We start from the raw sequence: 17,112 nt of genomic DNA on the forward strand, positions 1-17,112 counted from the left end.
ACCACTAACGTTTCCTTTATTCTGTCTTTTTTATTTCGTTTTCCTCGAGGTGCGTCTTCTTTAATACACATTCCATTTTATGTTTCAATTAGCATTCTAACATTCACCACCATATTTTGTTCCCTCTCTCCCTACTCTCCTTTTTTCTTTTATCTCGTTACGTTCAACTATGCTCCCGTTCACATATCACTCGGGAACTCGAGTGTGAAAAAGCTAACACTCGGATATGCTGAGCGCAAAATATTGGACTTCACCCACGCAATGATATTTGTCATTATTTACGTATGTCACTACGCTGAAAAGATTACTCGTGTCGTGCACGTTTTCGTCGAATTCTTGGAAATCTCTAGAAAAGATGAACTTTGGTTGAAATTCTAGAATTAGATTCGTGTCTTTCCATGTACAGCGGGTGGTTTTCGGACTACATCCAAAGCAAAAATCTCGTTATAGGACCTTGTTCAAATTCAGAGACGCGAGGGTGTCATCGGTTCACAAAATTGCGAGTAATAATTACCACATTAGCTGCAGTAAATGTGTCCTCTACCAAAGACAGGCCTCAGTCAAAGTTCGTGAAATGCTACGGGCTGTCAGTTTTATAATTACGAGAGCTGTGTGGAATCTTAACGCCTTTAAATTTTAGACATAATAAATGATTGCGATTCACTCTTGTTAAATTTCTTCTGTAGTAAACAACGGGATGCAACTCAAATTCATGTTTGGATTATGACACAGAAGTTTACTTTGTATTAATTAATTCAATTTGACTTCGCATCAAGATTCAGATTTATTTAGTAACAAAATTGAAGAAATCTAAGTACCTTTAATTTTTGGCAGCCAGTTTAACTTGCTGATACTGAGGTTAAAAAATGGAAAGGTATGGGGTTTTCATAAATCTGATTTGTTTACCTCGCTTCTTTGGGACTTAAGAATTCGAATGAAAGTGTGGTGGTGCAGCTTTGTTTTAGCAGCTGCGACCGAAATGATTTTCTTTCATTTGAAATTTTAACATTTTTAAGGGTGCTGAAAGAACTGCGCTTTATTTCGTTGTCAGGCATGCATATAGGTGGCATTTGAGATCACGTTGTTGATGGGATATTGCAAGATCGAAGGCTGAACTTTGGTTGATAACAACTAACCCTGAATTTTGCTATCAATACAAAAAAAATAAACTGACATGGGTGGACTTGATGATCATTGTCAAGATTGCGAGTCCAAGAAATGTTTCTATGGCTTGGGCGAGCTTCAGTCGATCATCTTCGTCTTTCTGTGCTCCATCTGCGGACTTTTGGCCATAGGAGGAAATTTGACACTGCTGGTCATTTTTCGTTATTGTGGAACGGTCCGTGAAAAGATGAATAACATTTTTGTTGTCTCGTTAGCCATGGCTGATCTGATAATCGGATTAATGATTACACCGTTATACATATGCTATGGTGTCGCTTTTGAACCGCCATGGCTCGTCAAGCTCGAAGGCTTTCTTTGGATTGTGACCACTTCAGCCACAACGCACAGCTTAAGTGCTGTGAGTATTGACCGGCTGATATCGGTTATTTACCCACTGCGTTATCATGAGATTATAACTAAGAAACGTTGCGCTGTGATCATCGCACTCATTTGGTTGGGATCTGTCATATTTGGTTCACCAAGACTATTCATTAATGACTTCCAAAAACTAGAAAAATTATGGATTACTTGCTCTATCGCAACTGTTGCAGTTCCTTTGCTCATCATGTGCTATAGCTATGGACGAATTTATACCATAGTTAGGGAAAAACATGGTGATCTCATCAACAATCCTAACGACTCGAGGGAAGGTTTCGTTAACAAAAAGGCTGCAGTAACCATCGGAATAATAGTTTGTCTCTTTATTGTGACTTTCACGCCAAGTGCTGTTGTTTATTTTATGCTCCTATTTGAGGATGATATCTGCAAGGAGTTTGAACTCAATAACTCATGGCTGTGGGTCGCGCTGGTATCGTTCTACCACTCTGCTTTCAATCCGTGGGTTTATGGTTTCAGACATGAAGAGTTAAGAAAATGTTTTAAAAAATTATTTGACAAAAAGTGCAAAGCTTTTAGGTGAAAAAGAAGCCATTTTCCTCATCACTGCGCGGTCAGTAACATAGGGGTTCTGGCAAAGGCTGTTATTCATAACTGATGTTTCCGCCATATCTGAACCTGGTGTCATTTTCAAAGATTGACGCTGACAAGATGTTAGATTTTCCTAAAGTCAGTCAGAACGAGTCCTCGTTTGTTGCATAGAGCCAAAGTAAACGGCTGTGATCAGAGGTTGAAGATCTGGCAGTAGCAAGATCTGGCAGTAACCAGTATGTACTGGACGTTTGCTATGAAGCTTTTGGTTAAGTACGCTTAAATGTTACCTTCTTTCATAATTTTCATAGACGGGGAAATCCAGTCATCGAAAAATACTGATCTTTTAATAAAAATACTTTTGTCATAGTCTGAAGAACAAACGCGTACACCTCAGTCAGAAAGGTTAAGTTTCAGCGTCGATAAGAAATTAATGTATGTGTCAATTGTGCACTTAGTCAACTGAGACAGTTTCAGGAAGCATTTTTGGAAAGAGACTGTCATTTCTGTATTCTTGATTAATTTAGATGGTGATAACTGCGTCATTGAAAATATGCTGCTGTCACTAACTGGCCTACAGCCAGGCAAGGTCCTGAAAGAACTGAATGCCCGGACGGTCAGAACTTTTCACCGAATTTCTTCAGAAAATTTCCTATCAAGCGAAATATCAAGAGATCCCGAAAATTAGAAACACCTTAGGCTGCTGTATGGCGTCTGATGACAACTTCATTTCACTCGCTAATAATGATCAGCAATAATAATAACACTTGCAAAATTGTTTTTGCGTGTTTTTAATTTCACTCTATAAAATTACATTTCCGCAACTGTTTGCAAATTCATAACGCCGGTAAGTTTATGATCTCAAACCTCTTTCCATTGTTCAGCAATATCCTAAGCATAAATGAAAACATTTCCATGAAAGTGTCGCTAGCTATCCAATTACGAATGAATATGATGTAAATCTTCTTATATCAGCTCATGTAATTCTCAAATAAATCCTGCAGGGGAGAAAAGCATACTTCAGCACTGGATATCAGGTGGGTGTAGCCTAATAAAGACAAGAATGAATTGCATTAGGATCTTTGTGCAAAGCATTTTCCAAATACAACATGGAATCTCACCAGAGTTCTATCATAGTTTAGTTTCTTCATTCCCTACATCGCATTGCAAAGCACGCAAGGGTGGAAATAGGAATTTAGTCCTGCCACTCACCAGATAAAACATTCGACTGATAACAACTATTCACTTGATTCTGATGATGGCCTCTGCTTAGGGTGTCGAAACGTCAGTCAACACCACCGACAACAGTCGTTCTCAGGACTTCTCTTATCCGGACGATCGCTTTACACTTACACATGTTATCCCCGGGTTCAAACCATTTACTGGATAGGGCCTGAGACTGTTGTGCATTCATCAGATGGCTTCAATTAACAAATGGCAAACACCACAGCGTACACTATTGAGTTATGGATGCACTTGGGAGGTTTGCTAAGCACTCAAGAAGCTAGAGTCGCTCTCGGCTATCGCCTCGAGCGACTCTTACGCTTCTTTTTCAATGTTATGTTTTATAACATAACATTGATACATTGTAGCTAAAGAGTTCCCTTTTATTTAACAAATCTTACGTGACCAGAAAAAACAAGCGCGCGTGGAAAAATAGTCTTTGCATGTGCTCGCGTCGGCAGCGTACACCCATGGGCAAATGGGGGACGCTAAATTGACCAATCAGAGCGCGCGCTTTACCTTGGTTATGTTATAATACTGTTCGGCGACCTCCTTGTCGGTTTTTGGCTTCGGTACAACAGCATATAGTTAGACACCCCTTATATATGTTGAAATCTTGCTGTTTCTAAACTCCCTGATCATGCAAATATTCATAATGCTACTTAAGATCTTATTAACGAGAGAAGGAAAATCCTCTTAAACGTGAAAATTAGGTAACAGCAAGTTTTACTTAAGGGAAACACGGCTCCTTTTCTTTACCTAAAATAATTCATTTTCTATCCGTGTTCATGAGTTAAAAAAAATATATCTAATGAAAGAAAGTGTGCAATTTTCTGAAGGATCGGTGGTGCTTGGTCGGTGGAGGAGACTGCGAGATAATTTGGTTTTATCAACTGAATTGATAGAATAAATTGAGGGGCTTTGACGCTCTGGCTGAACGCACGGAACTTCATCTTTACAGAAACCCCTTATGGTGGCCGGTTTACATTTTCCGGCAACTCAATTGAAAAAAATTTCGTTGCAATCAAAGTGACAGTTGTTTTAAGAAGTACACCATACTAGAAATTTACGAGACGTTTATTACAATGAAACAAAATAGAATCTGCAAGTGCCTAATTAAAGAGCAACTTATAATGATCTTACTTAGTTTGTGCAACACAACAGTTCTTGTTAGAAGAGTATTTATCCGTTTATGGTGACAGTTATGTCTTCACGCTGGGGGGATATTCAAAATAGATGGGTTTATATTTTAGTATCGTATCAACAAATGGACATCTTTTGATTATTTTAATGCAATGAAACCATTACTGATTAAGATTACTTTGTACTGTATTTGCATATAGACCCAAGGACCATTATAATTCATGATTGTCAGCTAAATATTACTATTCACGAAAGAGTGCTTTAAGGAGTTTCGGAGTTCTGGATATCTAAGTCCATAAACCCAAGGATTGAAAGCAGAATGGGTGAATGATACAAACGCCACCCAAATCCACGCGTGATTTAAAATCATTTCTTGGCAAAAATCTTTTTCGAACAAAAGCAAAAAATACACAACAGCGCTTGGAGTAAATGTTATGATGAACAGACTGACAATTATTCCAATTGTTTTAACTGCCTTTTTGTTTCTTACACCTGCCGTCGACAACTCGGAGGGGGCCACCGTTCGATTCTGTTTGTGTACAACCGAATATATTCTACCGTAACACAAGCACAGTATTATCAGAGGAATGACTACTGTGGAAACAGAACAAGAGATCCAAAACCTTCTTAACTTATTAATGTCATCAATAACAAGCCTTGGAAATCCAAAAATAAAGGATCCAAACCAAATCAAGGCGATGGCGGAACGACAGCGTTTCTCAGTCATCAATTGATGATAACGAAGAGGATACAGGACTGAAATCAGCCTATCCAAACTCACCGCGATTAAGCTGTACGTGGTGGCCGTCACTGTCACAATCCAAAGAAAGGATTCGAGCTTTACTACCCACAAATCAACATAAGTGGCGAGGGCGTAACAAATATACAGCGGTGTCATGGTAAGACCGATCAAGAAGTCGGCGAATGCTAGCGAACCAATGAAGTAGTTATTTACACGAAGGCCAACCGTTGATGTGCGGTAGAGAGCTACAATGAGGGCAAAGTTCCCTCCAACTGCAAGGACGCCACACGTGAGAGACAGAACAGTGAAAGTAATCCCTTCTGCCTGACTAAGTTCATTTTGACAAATGCTCAGTTCCCCCAAATTAGTCGCGTTTAGCGAACTGGAAGAATTGTTGTGGGAATGTGTAGTCATAATTTTTTTTAAAGTGTAACTGATTCCTTCTAGATGATTTTTGAAAGTTGAAGGCCACACCGGGGTCTGAAAGCTCCTACAGTTTTGAATGAATGGCTTTTACACCTCACTTACAGCACACTTTTAAATGCATCAATGTAATAAACTTGTGTACAAATAATACATTACCTCTGAAAACAATTTAATGCCTTACGACTCCCAAGTATGTTTGTTTATGATATACCATCTCTTACCTCCTTGTGATTACTCTGTTATCGTGCAGGTGGGAAGTCAAAACAGATGATGACAAATATAAACATTATCAGGTTTCTTACTCAGATAAGCATTAAAAGTTTGAAGGCACAACGTTTGAGCATTCTCTAAATCAACATTTGAACACAATTGTTTTGCGAACCGGTCGACTTTCTCAATCGTTGCCACATTGAAAGAAAAGAAAATAAGTTATTTTATCATCCAACTGTGCTTCGTAGAGTACAAATAACGCGCAAGACGAGTACAAATATCACGCGATATTTGTACTCCTACGGGCTCGTAAAATACTCAGCGATACTACACAACAAAACGTCTAATAAGATATATATGGACTAAAGAAGAAAATTGATATTTGCTTTCTTAAGAGAATAAGCTTTAAAAAACACATTTGGAAAGTAAAACTGATTTGTTGACAGTACCGAACTCATTGCAACGTTTAGCAAGCTTAAAATTAAAAACAAAAAAAGACCCCAATCTTTGAGCCAAAAAACACAGACAAAAAGGCAAAGCATTAGCACTAATACCCATCTCCTCTTTGGTTATTCAAACTCTAATTCACGTTGCAAAGTGAGCGCACTACTTTTACCACCGCGAAATTACCGAAGTGCGCATGCTGTCTCAACCTGATTATGAGCCACGAAAAGTGAGTGGGGAAAAAATATATTTTATGACTAATTGGGTAGCATTGATAATTGCTCTCGTGCTTGTGACAGGAAATAAAGTGCTGTGCTTATCTGAGATAGGTACAATCACCTGAATAGAAATTTCGTTCAAATGAAAAGAATACAACTGAGAGGCAGAAAGTAAAATCAATACATTGTTTTGTGAAATGTTTGCATTACTGTGTGAACAGATGAAACGGAAAGCTAAAAAAAAGGGTAAAAAAAAGCATAGCAAGACAAAAACAGAATGTTCAAAACTTGTATTTGGATCAAGCTGCAGAAAACCTGAAATCGTAGAGCAAGTGCGTAAATAAAAGTTTATGAAGTTAGTAGTTTTTAGCTTGTAAAGTTATGTAGGTACACTTCATTTAATCGGTAAACCGTACTAGTAAATACTGGAAAACGAAATTTCCACCGCATACCATCCTCAAGTAATAACAAATAGTGTCACCTGTTTGGTTCCCTTGAGGGAATTATCTAAAAGTAAGATAATCGTGGAAGGCTTCTGTCCTAGAGATATTATTTTGAATAATATTGCCTCAGTTAACCGAGAAAATTTTAAGTTGTTGCCCATGGCGGTGTTACGGCCTAATACCTCAGAACAGTAAAGGTTTAATATTTCATCACTGGCCTTTGTAATCTACGCGATAATGACTTTTGGTTTGTTGGTAAAAATCTTACGGCCTTTCTACTAAAGAAGAAACTGTGTAAACAGAAAGGAGCTGTTAATTTTTCTCTGGTTTCGACGCCACTTTGAAAAGATCTTGAAAAACGCTGTTCATTGGGAGAAAAAGACAACGAAAAGAGGAAGAAAGAAATAAACGAGCATGTTTGATCGATTCATTCAACACTTTTGGTAAATTGTGTTGTTGCAACTGAATTGCCAATAAATGGACCGGGTGTTTGCATCTACGCGAGATATCATTAGAGCTACCATATGAATCAGAAAAGGTGGCCAAGTTGTGAAGGGTGAGGAAGATGCAAAGAAAAGGAAATGCTTGGTGCTATAGATTATGCTCCGTCACACCTCACATAGCCTGAACATTCAGGACTTTGATATCGATCATTTTCAGTCGCCATCTCCGTAGAGGAAATGGCCTATGTCGAAGATGGTCGATTTTTATTTCGCATGCCAAATATAATGCATCAAAGATAAGAAGCACACACACATCATTTGTGTTTTGAAATGGTTCATGACACATAGCTTATTCTTTACATTTCAAGTTTTTACTTGGACACATACAGCCATTCAAATACACGATAAAAAAAACAAAACAAAACAAAACAAAAAAACACTCGATAAACCACTCATTTGAGGAGCTGTCAAAGGGAGAGTACATGCAAACGCATTACATGGGTAATGACTGTTCTCTTTGCATTCCCCTGTAACCGCATTCAAGGACGAGAAATTCGGAAAATTAATCGTTAATACCATGATCACTCATGACACTTAACTCCATATTAAGGTTAACATTAGAGCAATTTCCAATCAATGGGATGGTGAATGTAATCCGGAATTGTTTTGGTTTTGCGTGACTTCGCTTGGTGATTGGTCCATAAAACTCGCACCATCACTCTCTGAATCAGTCAGATGCAACACTACACACAAGTTAGGTCACGTTTTCCCACGCTTTATTAACTTTGTTTGTTTTCACTTTGAGTCCTCATTGGCTGCTGATGATGTCAATCTTTCCTCTGATTGGTCGCTGTTATAACTGGTTTTGGTTTTCGACACTCACTTGAAAAGTGCTATAATCAACTGGCATCATAACACATCAGATTGCATCAAGTCAAGCGATTATTCTTGACAAACTGTAAGGCATCATCGTTGCCATTTGCAAATAGTTTAGTCAAGAGTTGTTTCCTGGGTGGGTACAAGACGTGTCTCCCTCTGCTGATGTTTTCTTTGTTAACATACACGTGCATTTGCCTCCAGTTTAGTTCAGAAAAGACGTACGATTCATCTCGAGGACAGATCTCGCTGTTCCCGCCAAATGGTGATACTCTGATGGTCGACCCCGTTGGAGGGACAGGCTGGTTATCAGTGAAACCACCGTCATACCAGGCCTAAGAAACGTAAAAAAATATGTAGAGTCTGGGCACGAGCCTAGTCGCTCATCTAACAACAGCGTTGACCGATTTTTCTTTTATTAACGTTTACACTCTAAAATATAACTTCAGTATGCATATTCTCCATACTGTTCTCTATATATTTCCTAAGGCGCTGACAAGGAGAATTTTTTTAACAATCAAGAGCCTATATAGTTGGTGATCATTTCCTTTATTCTGTGACCTTATTCAGTGTGTGATTCGAGAGCGATGTGGTGAGGAGAAATTTCATGGTAGTCACTCTTTGGGGTTAAACGATTTCAGGGGCGAATGAAATGAAAGTTTTACAATTCTTGCAGGATGGAATACTTCTCCAGCACAGGTTGCCCTTGCAGGTCTTCAAGTGTCCTTGATCGCTATTTGACATCTGTTTACACTCCTGGCTGGAGAGAGGATATGTGAGGGTAAAATATCTTATCCATGCACACAACAAAAGGGCCCCGACTGGTTTCGAAGACCTCTATGGGCCGAGTCTAGTGGCGCACTGAAAAGTGTGTCAGCGCGCAGAGACAAGAAATAAACGAATGGTAAGACATCAAGATATATTCTAGCTTTAGTTTCACGAAATCTGAGGCCTTTAGAAGCAAAAGCTCCATTCAGCGGTAACTGATGATCTGCCCAAAGACTGAAATAGTTGTATTAGTCTTCACCCGGAGGTAAACATCTTGAACTCCTAACATTTTAATTTTCATGTTAATTCCATAATAATAAACAACAAAGTTACACTGATCATTACACCAAAAATTCAGATTTACTTGTCACTATAAACCTATCCAAGGTACTAACTGTAAAACCATAGATTAAAATATAAAAACTAGTAATAAATATATATGATTTAATTTTCATACTAACACACTGTTCTTGCCTAAGTCATAAAATACTGTACATGCACATCTGCTTCCGAGAAGTTCCAACCACACCTGACTCTCGTCAAGGCTTAATTTCGCTAACTCTTATAGTTTCGACATTTTCTAATGCTGTGTGTAAAGCGGATAATCAACAACTCCTCTTAGAAAAGGTTAAACAAATAATCATCAAATTTTTGCATGCATCCTTTCCAAATTGCAGCCATACAAATATGCCCTAATCTCTATGACCACATCTACAAACGTAGGAAGAATGACATGGGACTTGGGAACGATAGAAGGATTAAGCCAATGTCATTATTTAAAGTCATAAAATAATAATAATATAATACTTTTGTTGTTACATGTACGCAATATTCCACATAAGAATAGGTTTCGCAGATTACCACCAACCTGATCGTCATTGAAAAATACTATCTTTACTAGAAATTAATATATTCAAGTGAATTTCCATCTCGAAGGTCACGTACAAATAAAATGACGGGAAAAGTGACAGTCAATTATTTCAACTAGAATGTGCCACTATTCTTGAATATTTTTCATGGGAAGTGCTGAAGAACGTGGTTTTACTGAATAATTACACAAGTTCTCTTTTCGCAGAAATCTCAGGGTGTCATTAAAACCTAACTGCACTAAACTCTCAATACCATCTTTCTTGGGAGGAATAAATATCTGCAGCTCCCTTTGAAGATTCTCTCTATTTACGTAGACATTCATATTATGGAAAGTGACATCAGTAAAACCACGAGACTCGTCTTGTGGGCAGATATCATTACCATTACCACTGAATGGAGATACTCGTATAGTTCGGCCAAACGGAAGCCTTGGTAAATTATCACTAAGTCCGCCGTCTACCCATTTCTGTCAAGAAAATAAAACACATGCAAAGGTTACCTGTATATACGAAGCCTTAGGATAATACAGCGGGTTTGTCAAAACCCCTTCCCTTGGTCACTCTGCGGGAGACGTGTTAGCGTGGTAAACTCCTTTTCCACCCTTTGACCCCTTAGAGCCTGAGGGTGAGTAATAATATAATATAGACCACTTTCATAAATGGCTGCTGGATTAATATTCTTTTGTTTAAATTTAAATTAGCCCTACTGGCCTCGTTCTCCAGTACAAAATTCAGAAGAATACATTATCTCAAGCGAGGCCAGTAGGGCTAATTTAAATTTAAACAAAAGAATATTTATACGGCAGCTATTTAAGAAAGTGGTCTATAATAATAATAACACCTTTATTTAGACAAGATGATGTGTAAAGCTGAACAGCTTGTGGGGTCGTGTGTAAATGCAAATAAACTCTAAATCAAATAAATTCAAATGATGATGGTTTTTGTGGAGAGGGGAAAACCGGAGTACCCGGAGAAAAGCCTCTCGGAGCAGAGTAGAGAACCAACAAACTCAATCCACTTATGACGCCGGGTCCGGGAATCGAACCCAGGACCCATTGATGGAAGGCGAGCGCTCTCACCACTACGCCAACCCTGCTCCCCACACGCCAACCTTGCTCTCCACACGCCAACCCTGCTCCCCACACGCCAACCCTGCTCCCCACACGTCAACCATGCTCCCCACACGCCAACCTTGCTACCCACACGCCAACCCTGCTCCCCACACGCCAACCTTGCTCCCCACACGCCAACCCTGCTCCCCACACGCCAACCCTGCTCCCCACACGCCAACCCTGCTCCCCACACGCCAACCCTGCTCCCCACACGCCAACCATGCTCCCCACACGCCAACCCTGCTCCCCAGACGCCAACCCTGCTCCCCACACGCCAACCCAGCTCCCCACACGCCAACCCTGCTCCCCACACGCCAACCCTGCTCCCCACACGCCAACCCTGCTCCCCACACGCCAACCCTGCTCCCCACACGCCAACCCTGCTCCCCACACGCCAACCCTGCTCCCCACACGCCAACCCTGCTCCCCACACGCCAACCCTGCTCCCCACACGCCAACCATGCTCCCCACACGCCAACCTTGCTCCCCACACGCCAACCCTGCTCCCCACACGCCAACCATGCTCCCCACACGCCAACCCTGCTCCCCAGACGCCAACCCTGCTCCCCACACGCCAACCCAGCTCCCCACACGCCAACCCTGCTCCCCACACGCCAACCTTGCTCCCCACACGCCAACCCTGCTCCCCACACGCCAACCCTGCTACCCACACGCCAACCCTGCTACCCACACGCCAACCCTGCTACCCACACGCCAACCCTGCTCCCCACACGCCAACCCTGCTACCCACACGCCAACCCAGCTCCCCACACGCCAACCCTCAAATACTACTGCAAGGTCATGAGAAGAAAGGAAATGATCAGTATATAAAGGAACTCTGGATTGTTCAACAAATCCCCCTTGTTAGTACCATGGAATCTGTACTAAGTGTAAGTTCCAAGTGCGACATTTTTTCTTGTTGGTTTTTTTTTTCTTCTCTTTTTCTCTTTGCGTGTTTGGAGTCCATTTATTTAAATCTTTTCACTCTGCAATTATACTTATTGTTTCATTAGCACTTTTCTTGTCATTTCGTTGCCGCCTTGTGTCGCTCTGTGCTGCCTGCATAATTTATCATGTAATGTAACCGTTTCCTTTTTTTTTTTTTTCGCTAAGAGCAGTTGAGTAATGTTTCTGTGGCCGTGACAATGTAAGTATTTTATAGTATTGTTGTTCGTTATTTCTTTAGGTTGTATATTATGAAACTAGTGTAACCGTTTGTTATTTTCCTTAGTTTTAACCAACGTCAGTCATAGAGTATTAAAGATCATGTTTGTATAAAGACGCGGAGCTAATTCAAGCCAAATTCTAAGTGAATAATGTAACAACAGTTCCTCCTTTTAAATTCAATTTTTTAAGGTTCATTATGGGAAACAAGCCATCAGTACATCTAAATTCTGTTGAAATTCCTTTTAACTGGATGGCACAATTAAGTTGGCTGGAATCAGTACTTGTTTCCTATAATGTGATTGGTTAGTTTTATTCAGGGGCTCTGTAATGATTGGATACTTTTGTTAAGGGGCTCTGTAGTATTAAAAGAGTCAATTTTAAGTAGGTAAGAAAATTGCAAATAACAACAGTAATGCTGAAGGCAGACAAAACAAACCAACCAAACAATAAAACAAAATACCCTACCTGCCCTTTAAATCTGGGGAAGTTCAATCCAGCATAAAAAGGAATATAACAACTCGCCAAAAGAACCTTGTAATGAGAAGACAAGGTAAAATCATTATTTCCTTATAAACCAATCAGTTTAAAGTAGCTTGTTGATAAAAGATGTGATATTAGTAAGTGCTATGTGCATGCAACAGGGTGCTCGTACAATACAAGGAATCTCAATTCTCAACCCTTTACAGCCGAAAATCAGTATGCATATTCTCCATACTGTTCTCTACACATTTCCTAAGGTGTTGACAAGGAGAATTTGTTTAATAATCAAGAGCTTCTTCGGTTGCAGATCATTTCCTTGATTCTCCTGACCTCAATGTGTGATTCAGGGGTGATATTGTAAGGAGAAATGAAGTACACCCTACTCATCACTTTTAGGGGTTGAAGGATAAACCCACTAAATGCTGATATCAACATTTATTATATGGCTGTGTCTCACACGGACTGGGAACTACTGAATTCATGAATTTGATTGGCTGAAATCAATACTGAAACTGGTCTAGATTTTCCCATATAGACCGGCATCTAGACCGGTGTAGATAAAAAAGGTACAAAGAATATAAAAAATTGGCAGATAAGACAGCCATATAATAAACATCTTATCAATCGAGCTAGGTCAGTCTGTATGGGAGAATCTTGACCTCGGTTGCTGGTACAGACCTCACTGCATTCGGTCTGTACTAACAACCTCGGTCAAGATTCTCCCATACAGACCTCCCACTTGGTTAATAAAAACTAAGTACATGTATATTCTTGTCAGTCTTCTCCATCAGGACTCAATACTAATGGTAGCCAACTAGCCACAGACTAGTAGAAATTCAGTTTTGGCTTGTGGTTTTTTATTTCCACAAGCCAGTATGGCTAGTAAACAAACTGAAATTGTCATGACATCTAAGTTGTCACTAGCCACTGGGATAGTAAGTTGAAAAGTTAGTGTCGAACCCTGTCCATGTTTCTTATTTTACCAATTAAGAGAATTTGTTCAAACATCAAGACATTTAATATTCGGTGATTAGTTCAATCATTTTCATGATCTATACATTTGATTTGGCAGTGATTTTGCTGGGAGAAATTAGATGATGGTCACTATTGGAGCTTTAAGGGTTAAGCAGTAAGTAAGTAAGTAAAACTTTATTTACACAGGGTAACCCATTCAGCTCAAGGCTGGTATCCATAGGCAGGGCTCGGAAAAACCCCCGTCTGGTCGTCCGGGACAAGTAGATTTTCCTTTTGGCCAAGTAACTTTCTCTCCTTCCTTGCCCGACAGGCAAGGACCCAGCGGGCAAGCCATTGACTGACTAACTTTTTGATAACAATTTTGAGAAGAAATGGTAAGCTTTAGGCCCAAGGGTAATCAAGTGTTCAGATGAAGCTTGACGAAAATTACAATTTATAGTGTTGTTTTATTGATTGCACAACGCGTGCTCACAGCTCAGAAGTGGTTGCCTAGCACATGATCAAAATCTTCCCCGATCAAATTTCTTTCCAGGATAAAAATAGCTGTGTTGGGAACGAAAACGCTGTGTTTATTTCTTAATTGTAGCCATTTCCTGCGAGAATGTTTTGGTTTCTCTGTACAAAACTTAACTAAACAGCGATATATTAAAACTGTAGAAATTGTACGTGAAAACTGAGAAGTCGCATATTTCTACCGTGAAAACGAAGCTAGCCCTTTGATGCTAAAATCCAGGTAAAATCCAGGTAAATCACTGTTCATGAATTATTAATTAGTTTGAAAACTTGGGAAAGCAGGGAAGTGCCCTGGACAAGCAAAACTTAAGGGTTACTTGCCCAATGGGTAAGGTGTAATTCAAATATTTTTCGAGCCCTGCATAGGGGCCCTGTTTCTTAAAAATAAATTACATCAAAATTCTCAATTATTTATATGTATGACTAGGATTTTAACAGCCTAAGACTACAAAGCCAAAACACAATTAAGAACTAAAATAGCAGATAAAATATCAAGTTAAGATAAAAAGAAATGTCTTGCTCGGCAGCAGAACGTTTGAATGTTTTCACTCTTCACAATGTTTGAAGAAAGTTTATCAAAAATTTCTGCGCCAGCAAAAAGAAAGGTCCTTTTCCAAAAATTTTGTTTTACTTTTGGTAGCAGTATCTGAATTTCTGACTACATCTACACCCAGTATCCTCCTTTACAGTACATGTACATGTAATTCATACCAGGTCTTAGCCATTCATCTAAATTAAGAATTACCTGGATTAAGTCTTCTTTAGATTCAAACTCAGATAAAATAGCATTCTTCCTGTCCTTTAAACTGGTCACAGAAATAAAAAGTCTTCCTGAAGCAATTCGGTGGGAATTTGAAGGAAGATAAAGTTCAAGTCCTTTTCTTAAGCTCCCAACCAGGTCAAACTGGGGATTAAAAGGTCCCAGTGGGTGTCTGCGAGCTTCATTAGTAAGTTCTATAACATAATCTGAGCACTTGTCCAGTGGGGCTGATGTTGCTAGCACTGCAGCAACAAGTGACCCAGCTGAAGCACCTGCAAAGGCTGTTACATTCTTTAAAAACTGTGGAGCATGCGATGTTAGGCAAGTTGCAACTCCGAGGTGGTAAACTCCAAGAAAACCACAGCCTGCAAATGACAGGTTCATGGGATCTGCAATTAAAGTTAACTGATCTATTCAATTTAAAACAATAATGGTCTGACAACAAACATATGAAATACATATATATGAACTGCGGTTATGAAACGTATATGTGCACAATCCTTCGCAGTAAAGCACTATTTAAGCAATAGTGAAAATCAAATGAATTTTTTTCAGGTCTGATTTTCACTATTGCTTAAATAGTGCTTTACTACGAAGGATTGTACACATATACGTTTCATAACCGCAGTTCATATTTATGTATTTCATACGTTTGTTGTTTGATTTATCATCTACGGGTTTATGTGGAATTAATTTGATGGCCTGCTCCCAGTTGGCTTGTTAGCTCATTGGTAGAGCGCACCACTAGTATCGCAGAGGTCAGTGGTTCGAATCCCGTACAGGCCTGAATTTTTTTTTCAGGTCTATTTTCACTATTGCTTAAATAGTGCTTTACTGCGAAGGATCGTGCACATATACATTTCATAACTGCAGTTCATATATATGTATTTCATATGTTTGTTGTTTGATTTATCATCTACGGGTTTATGTGGAATTAATTTGATGGCCTGCTCCCAGTTGGCTTGTTAGCTCATTGGTAGAGCGCACCACTAGTATCGCAGAGGTCAGTGGTTCGAATCCCGTACAGGCCTGAATTTTTTTCAGGTCTGATTTTCACTATTGCTTAAATAGTGCTTTACTGCGAAGGATCGTGCACATATACGTTAAATAATGGTCTGATAAACAATTACTTGAACAAGCTTGAGATTTGTTGAGCTGTTCATAAAATCATCAAATGCTGACCAAACCTTAAAAATAAGCTTTTGCTATCCCACACGTTGCCCTCCTTTTCACCATTAGACATTAGAAAGCAATAAAATTGTCGTACAAAGCATCGAGTGCGGGGAATAAGGAGGGGGGGAGCAGAGGACACGAAATACAAAAACTTTCCAACCTTGTAAATTGGGGAGGAATGTGACCCAGGTTGCACGTAATCCGCATTAACTTCATTCAATATTGCCCATAGTTGTGACGAATGCTCGTGCATATCATCAAATACCATCATTAGACATTGACTATTCGTGGCATGTCTCTCTGCTGTGCTAGAATAATTGTGACCGTGTGTGTTAGTGGTTTCTACTTATTTTAATGTGGTTGTCCGTTTACTGTACCGTTCGTTTCAGTAGTCGTTTCCTTCTCTATTGTATAGTCTGAGACAATAATGGTCAACTTCCTCCATGTTAAAGAAGGTGAAAAAGGTACGATTTGCTAGACTTCGGAATTCGAAAGTCATCAGGACTTTAGTCCACAACAGGACTTTAGTCTTGCCTACCTAGTAACCTGCTTTATCAAATAAACCATGTATGTATGCAAAATTATGCAGTCGAGTCTCATAAAACACTTCTACAAAAGATCAACGCTGCTTTGAAACAAGATTAAAATGGGTTGGTACGCAAGAATACACAAATTCTGCTTTAACGTAAACAAAGCACACTTATACCTATCCACCACGCCGACGGGCTGGGATTCAGCTATTCTCTGATCCTTGACCAAAACGGTTATCTCCTCGCGAGCAACCAGCAAGCTAAAACTTTGACTACAACAACAGACTTAGTAGCCGCGCTTGCAAGCGTCTAGCCTCTGGAAAATTATAGTACTGGACTGGACTTTTGGGATTTTTCGTGTGACTCAGTGGCTTATTTCCTCTGGCATTTTCTCTCTTCTTGTTTGTTTTTTTTTTTCCCCGTAGGTAGGATTGGAAACAAGCCTGTTTGTCTGAGTGTCTGTTTGAGTTATAATCCTCACAATGTGTTTATAATGTTGAAAAGC

The 17,112-nt window shown here is 39.6% G+C and overlaps 3 protein-coding genes across 6 annotated transcripts; 1 reads left to right on the top strand and 2 right to left on the bottom strand.

Moving 5' to 3' along the window:
* Window positions 1–8: 8 nt before the first annotated feature.
* LOC111335600 (histamine H2 receptor-like) lies at window positions 9–2,950 on the top strand. Its single transcript, XM_088728107.1, has one exon. The coding sequence runs from the start codon at window positions 1,175–1,177 to the stop codon at window positions 2,081–2,083; it is 909 nt and encodes a 302-aa protein (XP_088584233.1). The 5' UTR covers window positions 9–1,174; the 3' UTR covers window positions 2,084–2,950.
* Window positions 2,951–2,989: 39 nt separating this feature from the next.
* LOC111335601 (uncharacterized) lies at window positions 2,990–6,497 on the bottom strand. Its single transcript, XM_088728106.1, has 2 exons — window positions 5,240–6,497; window positions 2,990–3,139 (listed from the first exon to the last, which is right to left on the bottom strand). Exons 1-2 carry the CDS (start codon window positions 5,612–5,614, stop codon window positions 3,125–3,127), a joined length of 390 nt encoding a protein of 129 aa, XP_088584232.1. The 5' UTR covers window positions 5,615–6,497; the 3' UTR covers window positions 2,990–3,124.
* A 1,646-nt stretch (window positions 6,498–8,143) lies between these two features.
* On the bottom strand, window positions 8,144–16,930 carry LOC111335620 (patatin-like phospholipase domain-containing protein 4). Of its 4 annotated transcripts, none has more exons than XM_022941583.2 (5): window positions 16,784–16,901; window positions 16,238–16,385; window positions 14,890–15,293; window positions 12,642–12,707; window positions 9,303–10,364 (listed from the first exon to the last, which is right to left on the bottom strand). In XM_022941583.2, the coding sequence occupies exons 3-5, from the start codon at window positions 15,286–15,288 to the stop codon at window positions 10,026–10,028; spliced, it is 804 nt and encodes a 267-aa protein (XP_022797318.2). In that variant the 5' UTR covers window positions 15,289–15,293; window positions 16,238–16,385; window positions 16,784–16,901; the 3' UTR covers window positions 9,303–10,025. The 4 variants fall into 4 exon arrangements, with proteins under 4 accessions (XP_022797319.2, XP_022797318.2, XP_088584241.1 ...); XM_088728115.1 differs by having other exon boundaries at window positions 16,238–16,380; window positions 16,784–16,893; XM_022941584.2 differs by lacking the exons at window positions 9,303–10,364; window positions 16,238–16,385 and adding an exon at window positions 8,144–8,595 and having other exon boundaries at window positions 16,784–16,930.
* Between the last annotated feature and the right edge of the window lie 182 nt (window positions 16,931–17,112).

This window comes from Stylophora pistillata, chromosome 7 (assembly GCF_964205215.1).
Source record: "Stylophora pistillata chromosome 7, jaStyPist1.2, whole genome shotgun sequence".
In the NCBI taxonomy this organism is placed as follows: Eukaryota; Metazoa; Cnidaria; class Anthozoa; order Scleractinia; family Pocilloporidae; genus Stylophora; species Stylophora pistillata.

Excerpts from the sequence above, each read along its gene's own strand:
- LOC111335600 (XM_088728107.1), top strand. The coding sequence starts at position 1,175 with ATGGGTGGACTTGATGATCATTGTCAAGATTGCGAGTCCAAGAAATGT.
- LOC111335601 (XM_088728106.1), bottom strand. The coding sequence starts at position 5,614 with ATGACTACACATTCCCACAACAATTCTTCCAGTTCGCTAAACGCGACT.
- LOC111335620 (XM_022941582.2), bottom strand. The coding sequence starts at position 15,288 with ATGAACCTGTCATTTGCAGGCTGTGGTTTTCTTGGAGTTTACCACCTC. Across the intron at positions 12,708-14,889 it reads CTAAAGAAGACTTAATCCAG|GTTCTTTTGGCGAGTTGTTA; the intron begins GTAATTCTTAAT and ends TCTCATTACAAG. Across the intron at positions 10,365-12,641 it reads TCCCCAGATTTAAAGGGCAG|AAATGGGTAGACGGCGGACT; the intron begins GTAGGGTATTTT and ends TTTTCTTGACAG.